Below are 19,873 nucleotides of genomic sequence, written 5' to 3' on the forward strand. Positions count from 1 at the left end.
CCATTAAACATTCTTGCTGCATTGAATGCTGGCTGACGGAACTGCACAGCCCCAAAACTGGACAGAGAGTCTGCAGAGAAAAAACTGTTTTCCTTATTGTTTAGTGTTTTGTGCCCTTTAGATTCTGTCTCATCCCTGCTTCTACTATCCTCAGGTCCTGATAGCCAATAACGGCATTGCCGCAGTGAAGTGCATGAGATCCATCCGCCGCTGGTCCTATGAGATGTTTCGAAATGAGCGGGCAATCAGATTTGTTGTCATGGTGACTCCCGAGGATCTGAAAGCAAATGCAGGTGAGTAGTAGAGAGCGTGACAGTGCACAGCCTTCTCCTTGCACAGACCCATGTGCACACAAGGATGCAAGAAGCTGAATGTACATCCATTGCATCCCATACCATTCTGTCAGGTAACAGATATTTCTGGGCAGAGATGAAGAACTTCCAGTACTCTAGATTTAGGGAGTTTTAGACCAAGTACTGTTTATTAGATTTGCAATCTAAATGAGACCTTTGTGTTTGCAGAGTACATTAAAATGGCAGATCACTACGTCCCAGTTCCAGGAGGACCGAACAACAACAACTATGCAAATGTGGAACTCATTCTTGATATTGCTAAGCGGATTCCAGTGCAGGTGAGAAGAATCAAAGATAGTTTTCAAAACAGGAGGTAACACTAAGCAATCTTCTCTCCTTAATAACGAGTTGTATCTGGGCAAAAAGGTCACAGAAATGGAAGTTATAAATGTAAGCAAGCACCAAAAGGCAATGCAGATTGCAGCGCAGTGGATTTCCCAGGATGAATATCTGCAGGAGATAAAGGGTTCCCCTCACCCTTTGACTCCCCTACACCTATTTTCTGTTCAACAGCTTGCTTCAGCAGCCACCTCTGACTTGTCTATAAGATGCAAGATGCTTTCTCTTTAAACTAAGCATACCATGTAGGTCAGGAGGCCGATCTGGCTTGTGAATGTTATGAGGCTGTATTCACTGAGGAAAAGAAAGACTTGAAGTATCTGCACGCTTTCTGTTCCTACTCACTTGTTTTGCTAAAACAAAGAGTGAATTATATTATTTTCTTCTGCAGGCTGTATGGGCTGGCTGGGGCCATGCATCTGAGAACCCCAAACTACCAGAACTTCTCCACAAAAATGGGATTGCTTTCATGGGTGAGGATGTACACTTCTGATCTAATGTCTAGCTAATGAAATTAGATAAGTTTGGAGAGATACTGGGAAACACTTCTTGTATTGGAGAAGCAGCAAGTTCTCCAACATGTCTTTGAATATTGTGAGATACAAAATCAGAAAAGATTTCTGTTACAGCAGATTGTTTCAGAAGCTGAATGTCCCTGTTGTCATCTTAAAGAGGCTGTTTATAGTTCAGTTTTTTGGGAAGAGTGGAGTTCTACATGGACAATATGTGGAGTGTGTGGTCTAGTTAGCAGTGTGACTAACCAAGTGCTGGAGATGTTTGTTGCAGTAAGCCTCACCTCCTGAACTACGTGGATCTGAATGCTGGATAAGGTTTTGGACACGTGCCGTGTTTAAAGATGGATTTGTGATAAAAGGCATGGTCTGAACTTAGCCTGGGGATAGTTGTGCCATGTTCTGACTTCTAGCAGATCTTTTTATCTGCAGTGTCTTGAGCCATAACCACAGAAATACACTAGACCTTTGGAGAGGAGTGGATTTAAAAGCTGAATTTCAATTCTAGTTTAAATCTGTTACCAATCATACACTACAGTCCCATGCAAACCACATTTCCAGTAAAATCAGGGCACTGAATTGTTATTCCAGTAGCATGTGATGTGAACACTACATTGGTAGTACCTGCCAACCCTTTGAGAGCAGGCCCGGCTTGAGGACACATGGACAGAGTGGTGCTTGCAAGCTGAGTGTGCCAGGACTTCTCTAACAGGAAGGGCACTTAAGCTGTTGTGATGTGTCTGTGGGTGCACTGCTCTAGTTGCAATTGCCTTTTCCTCCTTCTTAGTCAGAAGTGCTCTATTTGTTTTCAGTTTCCTGGCTGATGCCAGTTGATGCTCTCTGTTTGGGTTCAGAACTGTTGATTTATACCAGTTGAGGTGGGGTGTGCAGCAACCCTGCTAGAGTATTTATTTATCCCTCTTACATGGAGCCCTAATCAGACCTTTGACAATTTTCCTCATGTCTGGTATCTCTTGTGTCTCTCTCATGCGTTGTTTTTGCTCTTTGCAGGTCCCCCAAGCCAAGCAATGTGGGCCTTAGGAGATAAAATTGCTTCTTCAATAGTGGCTCAGACTGCCGGCATTCCAACTCTTCCTTGGAGTGGCAGTGGTAAGAGGGAAATTGCTGTGTTTGTCAAGATCATTCTAATATTTTTTACTTCAACACATCTAATCTTTAAGAAGTGTCTGTGCACAAAAAAGCATTTGAAGAGATGTTCCATCATTTAGGCTTTCAGATTTGTATTACCTGAGGCTTAGACATAGTGACTACGATATATATGGATGTGTCAGGCAGAATTTGTGTGTTGTGTAACGTGCTGTTAGTCTAACAGTACAGCTGGAGTATCTGATAGTTCTGTCTCTACTTTTCTAGCATGTAGTTTCGGAGCACACAGCCAATTCTCCGCTTCCATGGAAGCTCTAAACAGGTTCAAAAGACTGTAAATAACAACCTGTTTCTCAGAATTGCACAAGGTAAATGGAGGAGGATGTAATGTGTTGGATGGAAAGATCTGCTCTCCAGAAAACAGAAATGTCTGTTTACATCCTGCATTTGCTCTTTTGTAAATGCTCCCAGACTACTGCCCTGTGGAACTACAGCTGCTGTTTGTTTCACCCATGTCTGACGTGTGGGTTCTCACTGAGCCGTGCAGCACAATGAGCTAAGAAGATAATCCTTGTATTTCAGGTCTTCGAGTGGACTGGCAGGAAAGTGATCTTCAGAAGCGTATCTTGAATGTTCCTCAGGAGCTGTATGAAAAAGGCTACGTGAAAGACGCCGATGATGGACTGCGGGTACGTGGCTGGTGCTGTGAAGGTATTTGAGGTCTTGCTGCATGCGCATCTGGAGAGAGCTAGAGGTTTAGTTCATTTTTAATGGGAGTACAAACTAGAACTAGACTGTCAGCCTGACAGAACTGAGTCTTGGAAACTGGAAAGTGATCTTTCACGTATCATCTTTGGGCCCAGCCTGCAGAATTAGGTGAGAATTAGGAGAAAGACATAAATATGGGAGCAAAGTTGTGTTTCGTTAAGGGCTCTCTTCTGATTTTTGTTTAATGCAGGAAGAAGGTTTTTTTAATGAAGACCCATGACCTCACAGTCGGTTTCATCTTTTGTTAAGTTTTACTTTGAGGAAGATTTCTAGAATAAGAAATATTCCTGGCACAATTCAGGGTTTGGGACTTTTCCTTTGTGAAGAGAGGGGGTGGAGTCTGTGAGTCTGTGATTTTTCTGTTTCCCAGCTTAATGATTTTCTGTATTACACAAAAGCTTTTCTGTGAGTTTATAAATGCAATGGTGTGAAGCACTGACAAAATATTTTATGATCACTTTTGAGAGGCCAGAGTTCTCTTTAGTCACAGTCACTGCTGATTTTTCTGACTACAGATGCTCTCTCAAACTGGAATGTTGGTTTCTATCCCATTCGTGTCTTGGTTGCTAAATAGAGTCAGTCGTGGAAGCTGCGACACAAATCAACAGGAAAATAATGATCTTTGCAGCTTGTTTCTGCTAACTTTTTGTACTTACCCATGTTTTTCTGCCTATCCTGATCAGGCTGCTGAGGAGGTTGGCTACCCTGTAATGATCAAGGCTTCTGAAGGAGGAGGGGGAAAAGGAATCAGGAAAGTTAACAGTGCAGATGACTTTCCCAACCTATTCAGACAGGTAACGTTTCCCGTTGGCTTGTACTGTTTTGTTTTAAATGGTCAGGTTGGGTGATTCTGGGAGCACTGAATCAGAAATGTTAAAGGGCTGAAAAAGTGCATTATGTATCAGAGCATGTTCAGCTGCTTTGAACCACGAGTTCATGCTTTCTCTGCTCTGTATGTTGATAGGATTTCAATATATCTGCACATCCAATACAGTTGTGAAATGCCTGAACACTGTAGGAGATGCTGAATAAATCCAAGTAATGGAGGGCATCTGCAGTGTAACTCAAAAATGTTGAGTGACACGAGCCTTTTTTAGTTGATGGGTTATTTAGGAAAGCTGAGAGGAGTGGGAATGGCACTGTAATTATGTACAAGCTGTCACAGGGTATTTTCAGGCTTAAGTAGCCCAGGGAAATATGGATGTTCCTTGCTTAAAAAATGAACTTGAGATCATTGTAACTAAGACAAGTGTTTACAAAAACTGCACTGCCTATTTGTGTGTCTGCTGTAGGTTCAAGCTGAAGTCCCAGGCTCTCCAATCTTTGTAATGAGACTGGCCAAACAGTCCCGGCACTTGGAGGTGCAGATCCTGGCAGACCAGTACGGCAATGCCATCTCTCTCTTCGGTCGCGATTGCTCCGTCCAGCGCAGGCACCAGAAGATTATTGAGGAAGCACCTGCCTCTATTGCCACTTCAGTGGTGTTTGAGCACATGGAACAGGTGAGAGTGGCTCTGCAAGTTCCTCTTTTCCTTGTGAAACTCCAGAAACAGGCAGGATGGTTTTGGGGTTTTTTTGACATCACCAGGAGTTTGGCATTGTTGAATCTTTTAAAAGAGCAATATAGGGTTGTGTGTCTTGAACTGCTTAGTGTGGGCAACCGCTCACATTTCCAAAACTGAGTCCACCATGTGCTGAAAAACAGCTGTAGAGCTCCCTTCAAAAATCTGTGTGCCCCAAAAATAGGAGGGAAGTATGTTTTAAATGTAGATTGTCATATTAAAAGCAAGCTGCAGGAGTTGTATGAATTATCTGATGCTGAGTATTTTAAATATTTGCTTCAAACACTGCCTTACGTAAATTGTAAATGAAATAACCTGGAAATCAGAACTCTTGTGCCACATGCTTTTCTTTGAGCAGTTCTTGGTCCTGTTACAAGCTTTTGGATGTTTCAGAATGCCAGCAAAAAAGTCTGAGGTGGATGGGATGGATGAACAGAGCACAGGTAACTGAGCATGGGGCCTGGAAACCAAACCCTCATTTTTCCTGTATCCTAGTGTGCGGTGAAGCTTGCCAAAATGGTGGGGTACGTGAGTGCAGGCACTGTGGAATACCTGTACAGCCAGGATGGGAGTTTCTACTTTCTGGAGCTGAATCCCCGCCTGCAAGTGGAGCATCCCTGCACAGAGATGGTGGCTGATGTGAATCTGCCAGCAGCGCAGCTCCAGGTGAGTGCCCAGGCCCTGTGCTCCTGGAAGCTTTCAGAAGGACTCAAACTCTGGTATGTTGAAGAGGCCTGAGCGTGAAAAACCTGTTCTGCTGAAGCCTCAGTAAAACTAGGGGGTGGACTCTGAGTCACAGCCAGGGTTCTGTGTAAAACTGGATCACATACTGACATTATGCGCATGACTAGATCTTGGTACTGATAGAGGAGAGAATGTAAAGAGAGTGTTAGAGAGCTCTACTCAATATGGCCTCTGTCCTCCTGTGCAGACAGGTGATACAAGACTCCCCCACATTTCCTCCTCAGCAAAAACACCCAATAACTCAGTTTGGGATTTATCTATGGCTGGAGCAAAGCTTCATTCAGAATTTGACTCCCCCACATTTCCTCCTCAACAAAAACACCCAATAACTCAGAGGCCCATTTTGGTGCTTTCTCAGTTTGGGATTTATCTTCTATGGCTGGAGCAAAGCTTCATTCAGAATTGCAAGATACACGTGCATCCCTTCTGTTATCACTGCTTCACTGAGTTACAGCTCTACCATTTGGCTCTTTCTGATTTGGAAAGCAAAGAGATGTTATTCTCTAGTTGTTTCTTCTGGGCTGCTCTGCTGGACCTTAAGTTAAAAGGAGTGTGAAGGGGAGCAATATAGGAATAAAAAATAGAAGCAGGAGAACAGATTTCAGGAGAGATTGTGTGTAGAAAAGCCTGTCTCAACAAGCTTTAGCCATGAGTAGTTCAACTTTAAGCTCTGAAGTAATTGTGTGAAATGAGTTGGCTCTGATGCTAGCAGTGCGATCCGGTGCTGTGCCAGTTTTGAGCAGTGCATCACCCACTCTGCCTCCAAGGGACAACAGCCTCTTCCCAGGGTTTCTAGTGACAAAAGGAGGGAAAAAAGAACAGACATTTGGATTTTCATCTTCCAGCAAGATCAGCAGTTGTTTGAAGTTCAGGAAAGTGACTTGGGTCTTTTTAATTTTGATGAGCAGTTCCTGACTTCCAGAGCAATTGTTTCCAGCTCTCTAAGCCCCTCACTCATCACAGATGCTTCCTCCTCCTGGCTGAGGTCCCTGCTCTTCAGCCTTTCTACAAACCAGGATTTGTGCCTAATAATTAGGTACTAGAATTTGTCTCGATGTCGTGCTTTCTCAAGGGGAAGTCATGACAGTGGGTGACAGTTACAGCTTATGTGAATGAGTAGGTTTTTTCTTGTTCTGATCCCCAAAGTGATGAGGGAATCCTTCACAGATCCTATAGGAAGCATTTGCTGCATGTGCTGTGGCTCCCCTGTCCCTTGTGCATCCCAACCAAGCTCCCTGTGTGCTGCCATGCTCTCTCCCTCTTCTCAGCCCCCATCTTTTCCACCAGAGGATGAATGCTGCACTCCTCCTTCCCTCTTTGTCTCACACCACATTAGGGGATCTACCTGCTTTTCTACTTGAATTTTCTCAGCCCTCCCATTCTTACCCTCTTGCTTTCTTTCTAGTTACTTTCTTCTCCCTGCTGTTTGCATTTTGAAGTTTCTTGGATAGATGATGAGAAAAAGAGTTGACCTACAAGTCATGTAGGCTGCTCAGGAGCATCTTCATTTTGCCAGGAGGCTATTTGGCTTTGGCCTGAGCCTTTTCTCAGCAAGTGATTCCAGTAGCTGTGTGTCTGCATCTGCCAGGCATTGAGAGTTTGGTAACTGGTCAGATGCTTTCCTCGTTGTTTGGGCACTGTTCTTCACACTGCTGAGGCTAGATACACTTTCATAGAATGATGCATTGATATTGTAACCAGTTTGGTCTTTTGTCTCTTGGTGTCTGGCTCATAAACAGCTGAAATAAATGGTTAAGCTAAAGCTCAACCTTTTTGAACTGTAGCTGTAAAAAAAAAAAAATCCCAGCTAATGAACAGAACAAGTGGGACTTTATTCCATAAGGATACAGCCAGCAGCCAGTTCCACAGATTACTCTCTCCACAGTTTATTGCAAAATTCCAGTTTCCCATAAACACTCAGGGGCCTTCTGTCTTACTGGGACCTTAGTATATTTTTAACAGGCCTAATGCGTGCCCATCCTCAGCTGAGCTAGCATTGGCCAGCTTTCTCCAGAGCCCTTTAATCAGTCAATGGAAAATACTGGCTGAAGGGCTTAAGGTGGATATGACAGTGAGCTCAGCTGTCCTCAGAAATATGAATGTTCCAAGCCACATCAATGGGGAAGGCTCAGAAAATAGGTGTGTGTGTTGGCTGTGCTAGAACTGAATTGGTGGAATTCTTCAAGTAGTAAATACTCTCTGTGAGGAGAGAAACTTACTTAGTGGTGATACATTGTATTATTTTTTATTATTATTATTATTATTTTCCCTTAGATTGCCATGGGGATTCCCCTCCACAGGATCAAGGATATCCGGGTGATGTATGGTGTTTCTCCATGGGGAGATGCAGCTATTGATTTTGAGAATTCAGCCCACGTCCCCTGTCCGCGCGGCCACGTCATTGCTGCACGTATCACCAGTGAGAATCCTGATGAGGTGTGTTTTAACTTCTGTAGTTACTGGTCACACTCTGATAACCTGAGGCTTTACACCCAGGCTCAATCCCTGCTGCTGAGCCTGAAAATTTTGGCAGCAATTTTAAAAGATTCTTCTCTTACCTCACTTAGCTGACGGTTCTGTAGACTCTGGTTAGTCTCAGCCTGAACTTATTTTTGTGTGTAACATGTTGTGAAGAGGTGCTCTAGCCTTCAGAACTCTAATTACTTCCCTAATTCTGCATTATTTACTTGTTCTTTAGGATGTATAGCAATGTCTGTCTGTCTTTACAGGGATTTAAGCCCAGTTCTGGTACAGTTCAGGAACTGAATTTCCGCAGCAATAAGAATGTCTGGGGCTATTTCAGTGTTGCTGCTGCAGGAGGGCTTCATGAATTTGCTGATTCTCAGTTTGGTCACTGCTTCTCCTGGGGAGAAAATCGTGAAGAAGCCATCTCGTAAGTAGTCAGAAAAGTGGTAGAACCTTGTAAATTGCTTGATTTTGTCCTCTTTGATCCAAAGTGCCACGGATAAAACAAGACTCTACTTCTAGGAGTCTTAAGAGAAGTTTCCCTCTCTTCACCTTGTTTTCCACATCATGGTCAGGCTTCTCACCCTGTCTCAATTTGCAATCCCCTGTGTGGCACCTGCATTTCTACACTTTTGCTTACTTCTCTTTTTTTTTTTCCCTTTCTGTTTCATTCCTGCCTTGTGTACCTGCTCCTGGGGTATGATGCAGCTACCATTGTGTTGAAGTCCCTCTTCAAAAGCATTCAGATGGAAGGCTTCTAACAGGGAAACACTGGGAACTTGTTATGCCAGTCTCTTATAATGGTTTATAAACCACTGAGTGTCCTTATGTGGTGTGAATGTTACAGCATCTGGTCATAAGGCAGGGCTGTCCGACCTGCCATCCACGCTGCTTTCATCCAGAGCCCTTAGTCTGTTGCATTCTGGGTGGGATGGAGACCACGTCTCTCTCTCCTATGTATACTTCTGACACATGGTAGATACCTAGGTGGTGATAACAGTGGGAACTCCTGATCTCATAGCTGGTGCTGGCTGAACTGCTCTTGTTCACACCAGCAGCAGAGTGAAGTAAATCAATATTCTTTCATTCCCAAGCATGTCATATGGGATCTTGCTCCAGTGCACACGCTCTCCTGCTATTACCTTCAGACTGTTTTTTCCCAACAGCTCATGGGGAACTATCTAGAGTTACCAGCTTGCATGTTGCCATTAGTATGGGATAAATAATAGGTATTCTTTTCTCTTTCAGAAACATGGTAGTGGCTTTGAAGGAGCTGTCCATCCGAGGGGATTTCCGAACCACTGTCGAGTACTTGATTAAACTGTTGGAGACAGAGAGCTTCCAGCAGAACCGCATTGACACTGGCTGGCTGGATCGGCTTATCGCTGAGAAAGTTCAGGTGCAGCTGCTTACTGTACAGGCCTACAAATTGGAGTGAGGGGAGGGGGGGGGCAAGGTTGGTGCGTGCTGGTTACAAGAGGACAAGGATTTAGAAATGGTTAATTTCCATTTACCACTTTATTAATAAACATTTTCACTGGCCTTAATTCTTATTTATATCAAAATCCCAGGTCATCCCTGTCAGGGAGGAGTGGACCTAAAGTTGGCCAGAAAGGCATCCTAGATCCTAGTGTACGTGTGAATTAAGGCTAGTGTTTTGGTTTGCAGTTTGGGATAGATAACAGTAGAAATGGAAGTGGAGCCTCGAGGTTTGATGCAGGAAGAGAAAAATGTGGTTTTCTTTTAAAGAGTTACAGATGTAATTGCTTCTATATAGCCTTGGCATGTATGACACACCAATTTAATTTTAAAGAGAGGTTGACTGTGAACCAAAAATAGAGCTAAGACTGTTGATTCTTCAAGTGAGTGTCCAGAATGTACTGAAGCTGTAACTGTGTTATGTTCCCTTTCTTTCTAGGCGGAAAGGCCTGATACCATGCTGGGAGTGGTGTGTGGAGCCCTGCATGTGGCTGATGTGAGCTTCCGAAACAGTGTCTCAAACTTCTTGCACTCTCTAGAAAGGTAAAATGGCAAGCTGCTCTGGTAGCTAGCTGATAAGCAGATAGTAATTTAATTAGTTTTGATTTACAAGTTTTATTCAGGTACAGTACAGTCCAGAAACACACAGAGCTTGTTATCTACTGACTGTTCTCAAAGCTATTTATCTGCTGGCCTAAGAAAACTGGCAGATATCTGTGCATCTCCCCAGAATATCCCCTGCAGTTTGCACAGGTTGGTTTCTGGCAGTTTTGCCTGAAGCGCCAAGATATGGCTTAGAAATGTGGAGTTGTTTCTCTGTGTGCTGCTAGGGCAGCATTAGGGTGTCTTGAATCACCAGATACTGTCTTCCTTTGGTTTTGAGGATTGATTTAATTTGCCAGATTTGACATAATTTTCCAAATTGAATGTTTCCCACTAGTACTTAGGAAACCCTTTCTGTTTGCTGGCTTAAAAGTAGAGCAGGCACTAAAAAAAAAACTAAGTCATAACACTTCAGCAGGCTAAACCTGGTGTGATCCAGGCAGGTCTGCTCTTAACAGGGTTCTTCCCCTCAGTGTCCTGTTGGTGAGTCCACAGGTAAACAGAGCTGCAGGGGAAAAAGCTGCTTTATTCCTATGTTAAGTCACGCTACACATTCTGTAATTCAGGCTGTGGTGTTGCTTTTGCAGACTCTTCTCTAAGGCAAAAGTGGGTGAATGGGAAGGAGGGTGAAGCTGATCTGTGTAGCTGGAGAGAGATGGGCTGGCTTTGTCAAACTGATACGTGTCTCTCCCAAGAAGAGACGGTTTAAAAACCTACTCCTGTCTGTCTGCTCATGTTTTCCAAATCCTTATATGCACCTTTGAACCTGTTTGGGCCCCTGATAACCATTTGGTGGTTTCTGGAAGACCAGTTTTGTTTTATACTTCTCTTTCAAGGGGCCAAGTCCTGCCTGCTCATACTCTGCTGAACACTGTGGATGTGGAACTCATCTATGAAGGACGGAAGTATGTGCTGAAGGTACGATGCACAGTGTGGAAACCCATCCTCATGCCACTTTTGGTTGGGAACGACTGTTTGTGTGCTTAATCTTTGTAATACGTGTAATTATTGGAATGAAATCTTCACAGGGTTTATTTTCTCTGCTTTAGTGGGGTTAAGAAATAAGAACCATCTCTCTTATGATAATGCCCCATCACATCTTTCCAGTGCAGTATCTCTGTGTATCTCTGTAAACGTTTTAACCTTTCAGGGTCAAGAAATGCTTTGCTTTGGGTGAGGAATATTTCGTTGCAGGCAAAGACTACTATCTTTTGGTTGACCAAAACTTCCACTTGATGTTTCTGAATATGTAGATCTACCCTGTTGGGTGTTTAAAGCCCAGTTTCATCAGCATAACAGAATTTCTAGCAATTTTTCCCCTTAGTGTTGCTTTTTGTTTACTGTGTGCAAAAAACAATGTTAGAATTACTGTTCAAAGGTTGCAAAAGCAAGCACACAAAAGTTAGGAGATGCTAGACTTAAGATTGCCTGTGCAATCTTAATTAACTTCATCAGGCAAATTTATGATGATCAAGTTTTTAATGCCATGACCATATACTGTTTTTTTGCAGCTCTAAGTATTCTGCACCCCTGCACCTCCATGATTTCATCTTGACCCCCCTTTGATGAGAAATAGATGCTGAACAGCAGCTGAAGTGTGCTTTAAGTGCTTTACCCAGCTTCAAAGAGGAACTTTGTGGCAGAGACTCTGATAGAATCCCTTTTTCCAGGAAGGGCTTTAGCTGCTGCTGCTTTTGTGAGACAATCTCTTTTGCTTTTTTTTTTTTCAAATTATCTCATTCATTATGGAATTTTAGCACAGGGCTGTGACTTGTATGTCGATTGAGGTGAAGAAATTGTATAGGATTGCATAATCAAACCTGTACAATTAATGCATGAGTGTGAGAGGATTAAATCAAGGTTCATGGGCAGCATTAGTTCTGGCATCTCTTGACTGCTGAATGCTCAGCTTTGTGATCCCAAATTTTTTTACATAGGGTTTTTTTTTCCATCTAACATGAGAACAAATGGCTCTATTCCCCTTTAATTCCCACTGTTGCAGTGCTTGGAAAACTGTGTGTCTTGTGGCAGCCAAGGCACTATCAGTGCTGTGTTTATTCTGTGTGGTCAGTACCGTTCTTGTGGATCTGCAGGTGACTCGACAGTCTCCCAATTCCTACGTGGTCATCATGAACAGCTCGTGTGTGGAAGTTGATGTGCACCGACTGAGCGATGGAGGCCTGCTCCTGTCTTATGATGGTAGCAGCTACACTACCTACATGAAAGAAGAAGTAGACAGGTAGCAGCCTGTAAAGATTAATGTTTAACATTTACATACGAGCCAAAATTAGGTGTACTTGTAACTTTATGCTTCCCAAAGATCAGCTGGGAACAGAATTCTCTTCTAGGAAAAGCAATATGTATTAGGGATGAGTTTAAAGGGAGAAGTTGCCTTCACCTGAAGAATAGATCTTGGCTACTGTTAGAAGAAAGATCTGAGTGTGTACCAATGTGGAGTCCATATTCTCCTGCTGGTTCTTTAAAAGTGCCCTTTTGGATTATTAAAAAAAACCCCACAAAAACCAGAACATGAAAATCTTTAAAATCCTTGAAACTCCACAGCTGCCTTAGACATACATACAACAAGATTTACTATTTCAGGGCATTCCCTCAAAATTCCCTGCAGAGATCATAGCCATGAGGTCAGTAAATCTCCAGCTTTGGAATGTGAACCACTGCCCCCTCTGCTGGTTTCTTTTCTCTGACAAATGTAACGAATCTGGTCAGGGGTACAAAGAGAGTTTGGGTACCGGTGCCTTCTGGGTTGGAAAATGCTATAAAATCTCAGCCTCTTAGTCTGTGACATGGGTGCATCCTGCTTGTTTCAGCTTTGCTCTGTGTACAGGGAGATTTTGCATGAGGTGGGCAGTTTGGTGAATGTGTTGTGTGTCACATGTAATCTCCACTAACATCAGTTTTTGTTTATACAAAATCTTGACCTTTAATGGTTCTGGTTCTGACAGTGGGTGATACCTGTTGGTAGAGAAGAAGCACAAAAGTAACACACATACAACCTTGCTAAGGGCTGTTCTATCTGGTTTCTGGTTCCTGGCTTTAATCTGAGCTTTCATATGCAGGGCCAGACCATTCAGCTCAGAAGAAATGTTTTGGTTTTGTTTTGAAGTAGAATAGAGAAGGAGACAATGGATTTTCCCCTTCCCATGCTTTCCACAGGAAATTCTGTCGCAGTGATTTGTCCTGTCCTTTCCTAGGTACCGCATCACTATAGGTAACAAGACCTGTGTGTTTGAAAAGGAGAATGATCCCTCCATTCTGCGCTCACCTTCAGCTGGAAAGCTTATCCAGTATGTGGTGGAGGATGGGGGACACGTGTTTGCAGGCCAGTGCTTTGCAGAAATAGAGGTAAAAGAGTCTCAAAGAACTGACTTGGCTGCAGATGCTGAATCTGCCCAGGCAAAAGCTGAGGGGGGAAAAAGGTCGAATGCTTTGGAACTGGGGATTGAGTGTGAGGGATAATTCACGGTATTTCCATTCCAAATTTTGTCTGTGGTTTAACCTGGACTAATGCAGAAATCAGCAGAGTGATGGGGTGGGGAGGAAATTACTTAACAGCTGAGATTAGAGTGTTAATGACTATGTACCAAGTGATAAGCAAAATTTCTCAGCAGTGAGACCGTGGTTGTCAATCTTGCTGTGATACCAGGGGAGAATGGGATCCAGTGTTCTGTGTTTTCTAGCTGTGGTGAAGAAGGCCTTCTGCTTGTAGACCACTAACTCAGACTCAGCAGCAGAGTTATATGCCAGGATTAAGTAACAAATTAAGACTTTTCTGATTACCTGATCATTTATCAGGTTGATTGGATGAGTTAATGAGTGTCACTCCTCCCTTTTCCCTTGGAAGTTACTTAACTCTTAAGAGAGGAGGAGGATGAACAATTTCTGCATCACTGTGAGGAAAGCATGAGAGGTTGTGTAGGAGTGCACGGCTCAAAAGAGATTTGAGGGAGGGGAGGGTGTGTTGACAGAGGGGCAATTAAACCAGTGGGGGACAATGTGTAGGAGAAAAATATCAAGCCAGAGATCCAGATATTTTATGTAAGTGCTTTTATGCTGCAACAGAGCCATGGCTGAGAAGGAACCACCTACTCAATTCCTGTGTTCCCGCTTGTGGTGTATAGTATAGCAATGGTAACACTAGACTGCCTCCCTCCTTACCAAACCCTGCTGCTCCAAAGGCAAGAGCTTCCATGGTTGATCTAAGGAGGCATCTCTGTTTGTGAAGAGCAGTCAGAAACTTGTGACCTCTAGATCTAAAGTAATCCTAGTTCCCTCTGCTGAAAGTGAACGTGTTGCTGGACCTTTCAAGAGTGGCTCTCCCACTTCTAGCCTTTAGAGCGCAGCAGTAAATTGTATCTGCTTTGTTCATTGTGCTGAACGTGGGACCTTGTGGAGTACCTGTTGGTTCAAGCAGTGTGGAACGGGTGGTGATGGCTTCCTGCCGCGCTAATTTGTGGCCTAGTAATTTGTTCCACCATCCACTTAATGTCTGGGGCTTAATTCCCACTGTGTGTGCTTTTGAGCCTTTGAGGAAGCCTGAACACAGAAGGTGCTGCTCATGTGAGTTAGTTTGTCTGTGGTAGGACATTGACTGCTGGCTCACAAAATTGGAAGCATTTGGGGAACATGGAAGCTGAGTGTGTAACCTGTTTTCCTTGCTACAGGTGATGAAAATGGTGATGACACTAACAGCAGGAGAATCAGGCTGCATCCATTATGTCAAACGCCCAGGGGCAGTCTTGGATCCAGGCTGTGTGATTGCCAAGCTCCAGCTGGATGATCCCAGCAGGGTAACAGGTGAGAAGTGGCAGGAAGCCCAGAGTGTGTTGGGTTTTTAATAGGGGAGTGCCGTTGAGAGTGGTGTGAGGTGGTGCAGTGTACCAAACCAATTTCAGGTTTGTGCGTTGTACTGGAATTGTCACTTTAGCATTTATTTGTCTCAGATGAGGACGAGGACTCAGGTTATTGTCTCTTTCTCTGATTCAGGTGAAGCTTGTGTACCATTCTTGTTCCCTTCTTACCTCATTACTATTGTGGGTACATGGCTGTGTAGGATATTGGAGAGGTTGTCGTGCAGGAGGTGAAGAGTGATTGTCAGTACCAAACTGTTGGCTTTTCCTGTGCTTTTCTTTGAGATTTTTGGTCGTCCTGGATTTAACAATGAGATCAACTGTAACGTATTTGGGAGAGAGACTGGAATCTTATTTTGTGGGGAAGCTTATTTTGTGGAAGTACACAACATACACAGCTGCTGGAGATCCCGCTCATAACTTTCCTGTCTCTCAACCAAGTGCATTTTCCACTCTGGGAATTCTCCCAAGTTAATCTGAGCCTCCAGTCAAGGATAACTGGATGTTACCACCATGGCTGATGCCCTACAGGAGGGTTAGTGACACGGTGCTGTTCGTTGTGTTTCCAGGCTGAACTGCACACGGGTACCTTGCCACAGATTCAGAGCACAGCACTTCGAGGTGAGAAACTCCATCGCATCTTCCACTATGTCCTGGATAACCTGGTCAATGTGATGAATGGATACTGCCTGCCAGAGCCCTACTTCAGCAGCAAGGTACTGGTTACTTCTCATTTCAGAGCAAAAGCACAGATACCCTTTCTGTTCAAGGTGAGGCTGGCCAGTTTGCATGTCACAGCCAGAGGACCAAGGGTCAGGGCAGTGCTGCTCTGCTAGTGCCAGCTCAATTGGGTTTGCTGTCTTAGACTTCTAGTCAGTCTCACCAGAGAGTAAGGTGGGACAGTCCCACCTGTGTCACTCAAAACAAAGCCACAAACAGGAGCTGAGCTTGATCTCTACTGCTTGTGCCTGCAGCCTTGTACATGGGAGCTGCTTGCACAGCAGCATTTCTGTGGTAGAAATCCTAGAGGGAGGAGGAAAGACGGTGGACAAATCTGAGTCAGCGGTTGGCGTGAGGTAGCGCAGCAGCTTTGTCATCTACCACAGTTCTCTTTAGTCCCTGGACTGGCTGCCTGATAAAACACTATTGAAGAAGACCTCAGTGGAAGGCCTTTCCTTTTCTCCCTTCATGCTGCTTATTCTTTTCTTCATGCTTGTCTTTACACTGACTTGTCTCTCTCTAGGTGAAAGGCTGGGTTGAGCGACTAATGAAGACGCTCAGAGATCCATCCTTGCCTCTGCTGGAACTTCAGGACATCATGACCAGTGTTTCTGGACGGATCCCACCCAATGTGGAGAAGTCCATCAAGAAGGAGATGGCCCAATATGCCAGCAACATCACATCAGTCCTTTGCCAGTTTCCCAGCCAACAGGTGATCAACCACACTTATATAAAGGAATAAAAATTAGTTTGTGTTGGGACAGAGAGAAGGTTCTTTTAAATCATCTGGAGGTTAGTTGGACCTGAAAGGTGCTTTTGAACAAGGGATCTTCGTGATGAAAGATACTTGCCTATATCACTTGAGCTTCAAGGCTTGCCTCCTTTACCTGTGCTGAAGGGTATGTGTTCCCTTTAGCTTTAAATAGGCAGTTTGGAAGCAGTTTAATTATATCAGTGGCCTTGTGGACATTTATTTATTTGGTTTTTGCCTGGTATATGTGCTGATGTGCAATTTCTGGTGTCAGTGTAGCCTTAAGAGTGATTGCAACTAAGGGAGGCCTGGTGAGGTGATGAGGTCTTGGAAGATGATTTCTCCAGTATACAGTATTATTCATTGATTTTTATATCGTTGTCAGGTCATTAACTTCCTTCACAGTTTAAGGCTTTGGCCTTTGCTGGAGTCTGCTGGAGCTTTGGCCTGGTCTGTCTGGAAGTTCTCAGCTTCTCTGCTGGTTGTTCAGACGGATGGTCCCATGCAGGACTGGCACTGTCATGTGGTTGCTCTCTTTCAGATTGCCAATATCCTGGATAGCCACGCAGCCACCTTGAACCGCAAGTCAGAGCGTGAGGTCTTCTTCATGAACACCCAGAGCATTGTGCAGCTGGTACAGAGGTGAGCCATTTTCAGGGGTACCCCCTAACCTTTTATTTTTCCCTGCATCTTGAAAGACCTGAGCCTACTTGTCTTTATTCAGATGGTTTTGTTACCCTCAGAGCCTAAATCACGAGGAATAAGCCGTCATCCTTCCTTCGGGGAGGCCAGCAGTGAGGGAGCCACACGTGTGTGGCTCCTGATGCCTGTGTGAAGTGCACATACAGATCCTTCCTCTCTTTGCCATATGAAAGAGAGATTTAACTTCTGTCCTGACACTGATCACATCTTGGCCATGTCATTGATCCCCTGGTGTGTGTTACGCCTTTCAGTTCTATAGAGTTTTGAGGGTTTTTAGAAGAAAAAAGGACATTTTGATGCAAAACATGAACGATGCTACCCCACGAGTAATGGCAGGGGTTATGAAATCATGTAACAATTGGGGTTTTCTGAACCAGATACGCTTCTTTCCATAAGCAGACAGGCTTATTCTGCCACTCGTGTTGAGTGTTACTCACTTTGCAGATCTTCAGAAGCAGGACTGTGCCAGACCATGCTGGTCTCACTCAGAGCTTGGTTTGACTTGTTTGCTTCTGCAGGTACCGGAGTGGTATTCGGGGTCACATGAAAGCAGTGGTGATGGATCTGCTCCGTCAGTATCTGAAGGTGGAGACTCAGTTTCAGCATGGTGAGTCTCTTAAGCACATCAAGGATTTGATTTTGGGAAGAACCACGCTATTTAATTCTATCTTGCCTCTTTATTAAATTCTACAGTAAGAAAACCAAGTGCAGTAAAGAAAAAAAATATCACTGAGCTATTTGCACCTGTTGTAAAATACCAGGAGCTGTTTGATGTTCTTAAAAACAAACCTCAAACCTCAGCCTGGAACTGAGAATTGAAGTAAGTGCATTGCACTGCTGGGTCTAGGCACAAGATGGCAATGAAGCACTAGCTGATTTGGAGGCTCTGATTCTTACAGGTAGTTCAGATTTTGCTCTACTTTTCTTTTGTCCTGCTCCAGTACCTGTACCAGCCTAGTGGTGCTGCACATTCATTTCCACTTCAATTTGCTGGTAGTAGAGGATGGTGCAAGTCTTCTCGCTCTTATTTTATTTTGGTTGTAATTTGAATGAAAGACTGAGCTCAGTGTGCCTTTCTTTATATTCCTCACAAAGGAGGTATTGGGTGTTGGAACTGTTTTAATAATAGTAGGGTGCTTAAATTAAAGTTTACAGTTGAGGGGGTGAGAGGGAATGCTTCCTTCCCAGAATTAATTGTGTGGACAGTGCAAAATAGGTTCTCAAAACATATATGTAAAAAAATAAAGACAAATCTAGTCATGTGTCTTCCATGACACAGAGGTGTGGAGACTGGAAAGAATGTGCATTTCTGATTGCAGGTCACTATGACAAGTGTGTCTTTACCCTTCGGGAAGAGAATAAAAGTGATATGAATGCTGTATTGAACTACATCTTCTCACATGCTCAAGTCACCAAGAAGAACCTGCTTGTTACAATGCTCATTGTAAGTCATTTATTGGTGCTCTAGAAATTTGCTGCTTCTTGTGGTTGTCTGTGTCATGCTTTGAAAGGTCCTGAACTGACAGCTCTCATCTTTCAAGATACAAACCTTCTAGCTGCAGAAGCGGTGGCAGCAGTGGGGAGTTTCTTCAGGTGTTCTTAGGGCACGTAAGCCACGCGTTAGAGGAGACCCAGAACTCACTGTTCAGCACTGTCTGTGCACCTTCTGGTTCATGTCTGTCCTGCATTGATTGCCTATAGAGTGCACTGAAGGCTAATTATGCAAGTGCTTTGTGAGCACCTGTGGGAAGATAAGAATGCAGACTGAACTCCTACATTAGGAGGATGTTAGCTAGAGGCTAACTTTCAGACACTGGGCTGTGACTTTATACTTGGTTCAGTTTGCTTCTTCCTCTTCAGAGATCTCATAAAGGTGTTGTCTTTATCTAGCTTGTGGTACTCAAACTGGAGTTACTTGGAAAGCAAAGCAATGTGCTACCAGCACAACAAGCAGATAATTGCAATATTTCTATAATATTGCTATAAAAATTGCTATAAAATTGCTATAAAAGCAATATTTCTATAATAGCAATATTTTTATGGTCTTTCATTACTAATGAGGTTGACTTCCTGATAGTGAATGGCGTTAGCCTCCATATGGAGGCCCTGGAGGGCTTTTGTGTGCTCTTTCTTCATGAGCCATAGTTTGGTCTTAAGGGCTTGGCAGTGTCTCTCTTAGCTTCTTCCTGGTTATAGTCTCAGAAAGTCTTATCTCAAGGCTGCAGTGATGCTTTTGGACTGGCCTGTACTCTGGGCTGTGTGATGGAATCTGACTGGGACTCAACATCTCAGCTTAATGCTGCCCACTGCAGATCAGGCCTCTGACCTTTGGGATGGTGTGCTGCTCTCCGGGGGGCTTGCAAAGTGATGAGGAATCTCCTGGGGTCAGAATTCCTCTTGGACGGATGTAGATTCCACCCTGAAACACAAATGAATCCTCATGCCAGGACCTGCCATCACCTTCCATCACCTTCTCATGTTCTTCTGACTTGTTACTCCATGAAAAATCTCAGTTCTCATTAATTTCAGTCCTACTCTAGTGGGTAAAACTCCCAGTAAATTACATTCCCAGGAAAAATAATTAAAAAGCAGTTGAGTCCCATCTCTTTTTTCCTCTTTCCTAAAAATCCCAAGAAAATCTTTGTCCCACATAATGCATTGAAGCAGAATGAATGCTCACCTTCCTCAAGGCAGGATGAATTTAGCTACAACATGATTTTCAACAGACTAGAGTTATGAATCTTGCTTTTTAAGAGGCTAATTAAAATACTCTCTCTCTCTCTCTCTCCCTCTCTCCCCCCTCCACTTTTTTTTTCCCCAAACATAATGTGGTCTATTACTGACAGAAATCTATCCAAAGTAGCCATCCACAAAATAACTCTCCAAAGCAGAAAAAGGC

General features: G+C 43.7%; 1 protein-coding gene across 1 annotated transcript in view; it reads left to right on the forward strand.

Moving 5' to 3' along the window:
* Positions 1–18,418, forward strand: part of LOC104528990 (acetyl-CoA carboxylase-like) — a gene marked incomplete at its 3' end in the record, with an annotated part of 32,309 nt that extends 13,891 nt beyond the window's left edge. The window contains exons 4-24 of the mRNA XM_010173153.1: positions 155–293; positions 522–631; positions 1,084–1,165; positions 2,216–2,314; positions 2,894–3,000; positions 3,763–3,873; positions 4,372–4,581; positions 5,137–5,307; positions 7,660–7,821; positions 8,115–8,278; positions 9,100–9,250; positions 9,770–9,873; positions 10,770–10,851; positions 12,027–12,172; positions 13,146–13,296; positions 14,616–14,774; positions 15,371–15,517; positions 16,045–16,233; positions 16,814–16,914; positions 17,493–17,581; positions 18,294–18,418. Coding sequence (XP_010171455.1) covers positions 155–293; positions 522–631; positions 1,084–1,165; positions 2,216–2,314; positions 2,894–3,000; positions 3,763–3,873; positions 4,372–4,581; positions 5,137–5,307; positions 7,660–7,821; positions 8,115–8,278; positions 9,100–9,250; positions 9,770–9,873; positions 10,770–10,851; positions 12,027–12,172; positions 13,146–13,296; positions 14,616–14,774; positions 15,371–15,517; positions 16,045–16,233; positions 16,814–16,914; positions 17,493–17,581; positions 18,294–18,418 — 2,799 coding nt within the window. The remainder of the gene's footprint in view (positions 1–154; positions 294–521; positions 632–1,083; positions 1,166–2,215; positions 2,315–2,893; positions 3,001–3,762; positions 3,874–4,371; positions 4,582–5,136; positions 5,308–7,659; positions 7,822–8,114; positions 8,279–9,099; positions 9,251–9,769; positions 9,874–10,769; positions 10,852–12,026; positions 12,173–13,145; positions 13,297–14,615; positions 14,775–15,370; positions 15,518–16,044; positions 16,234–16,813; positions 16,915–17,492; positions 17,582–18,293) is intronic.
* Positions 18,419–19,873: the final 1,455 nt, after the last annotated feature.

The sequence above is a fragment of the Antrostomus carolinensis genome, unplaced genomic scaffold, assembly GCF_000700745.2.
Source record: "Antrostomus carolinensis isolate BGI_N321 unplaced genomic scaffold, ASM70074v2 scaffold21748, whole genome shotgun sequence".
Classification (NCBI taxonomy): Eukaryota; Metazoa; Chordata; class Aves; order Caprimulgiformes; family Caprimulgidae; genus Antrostomus; species Antrostomus carolinensis.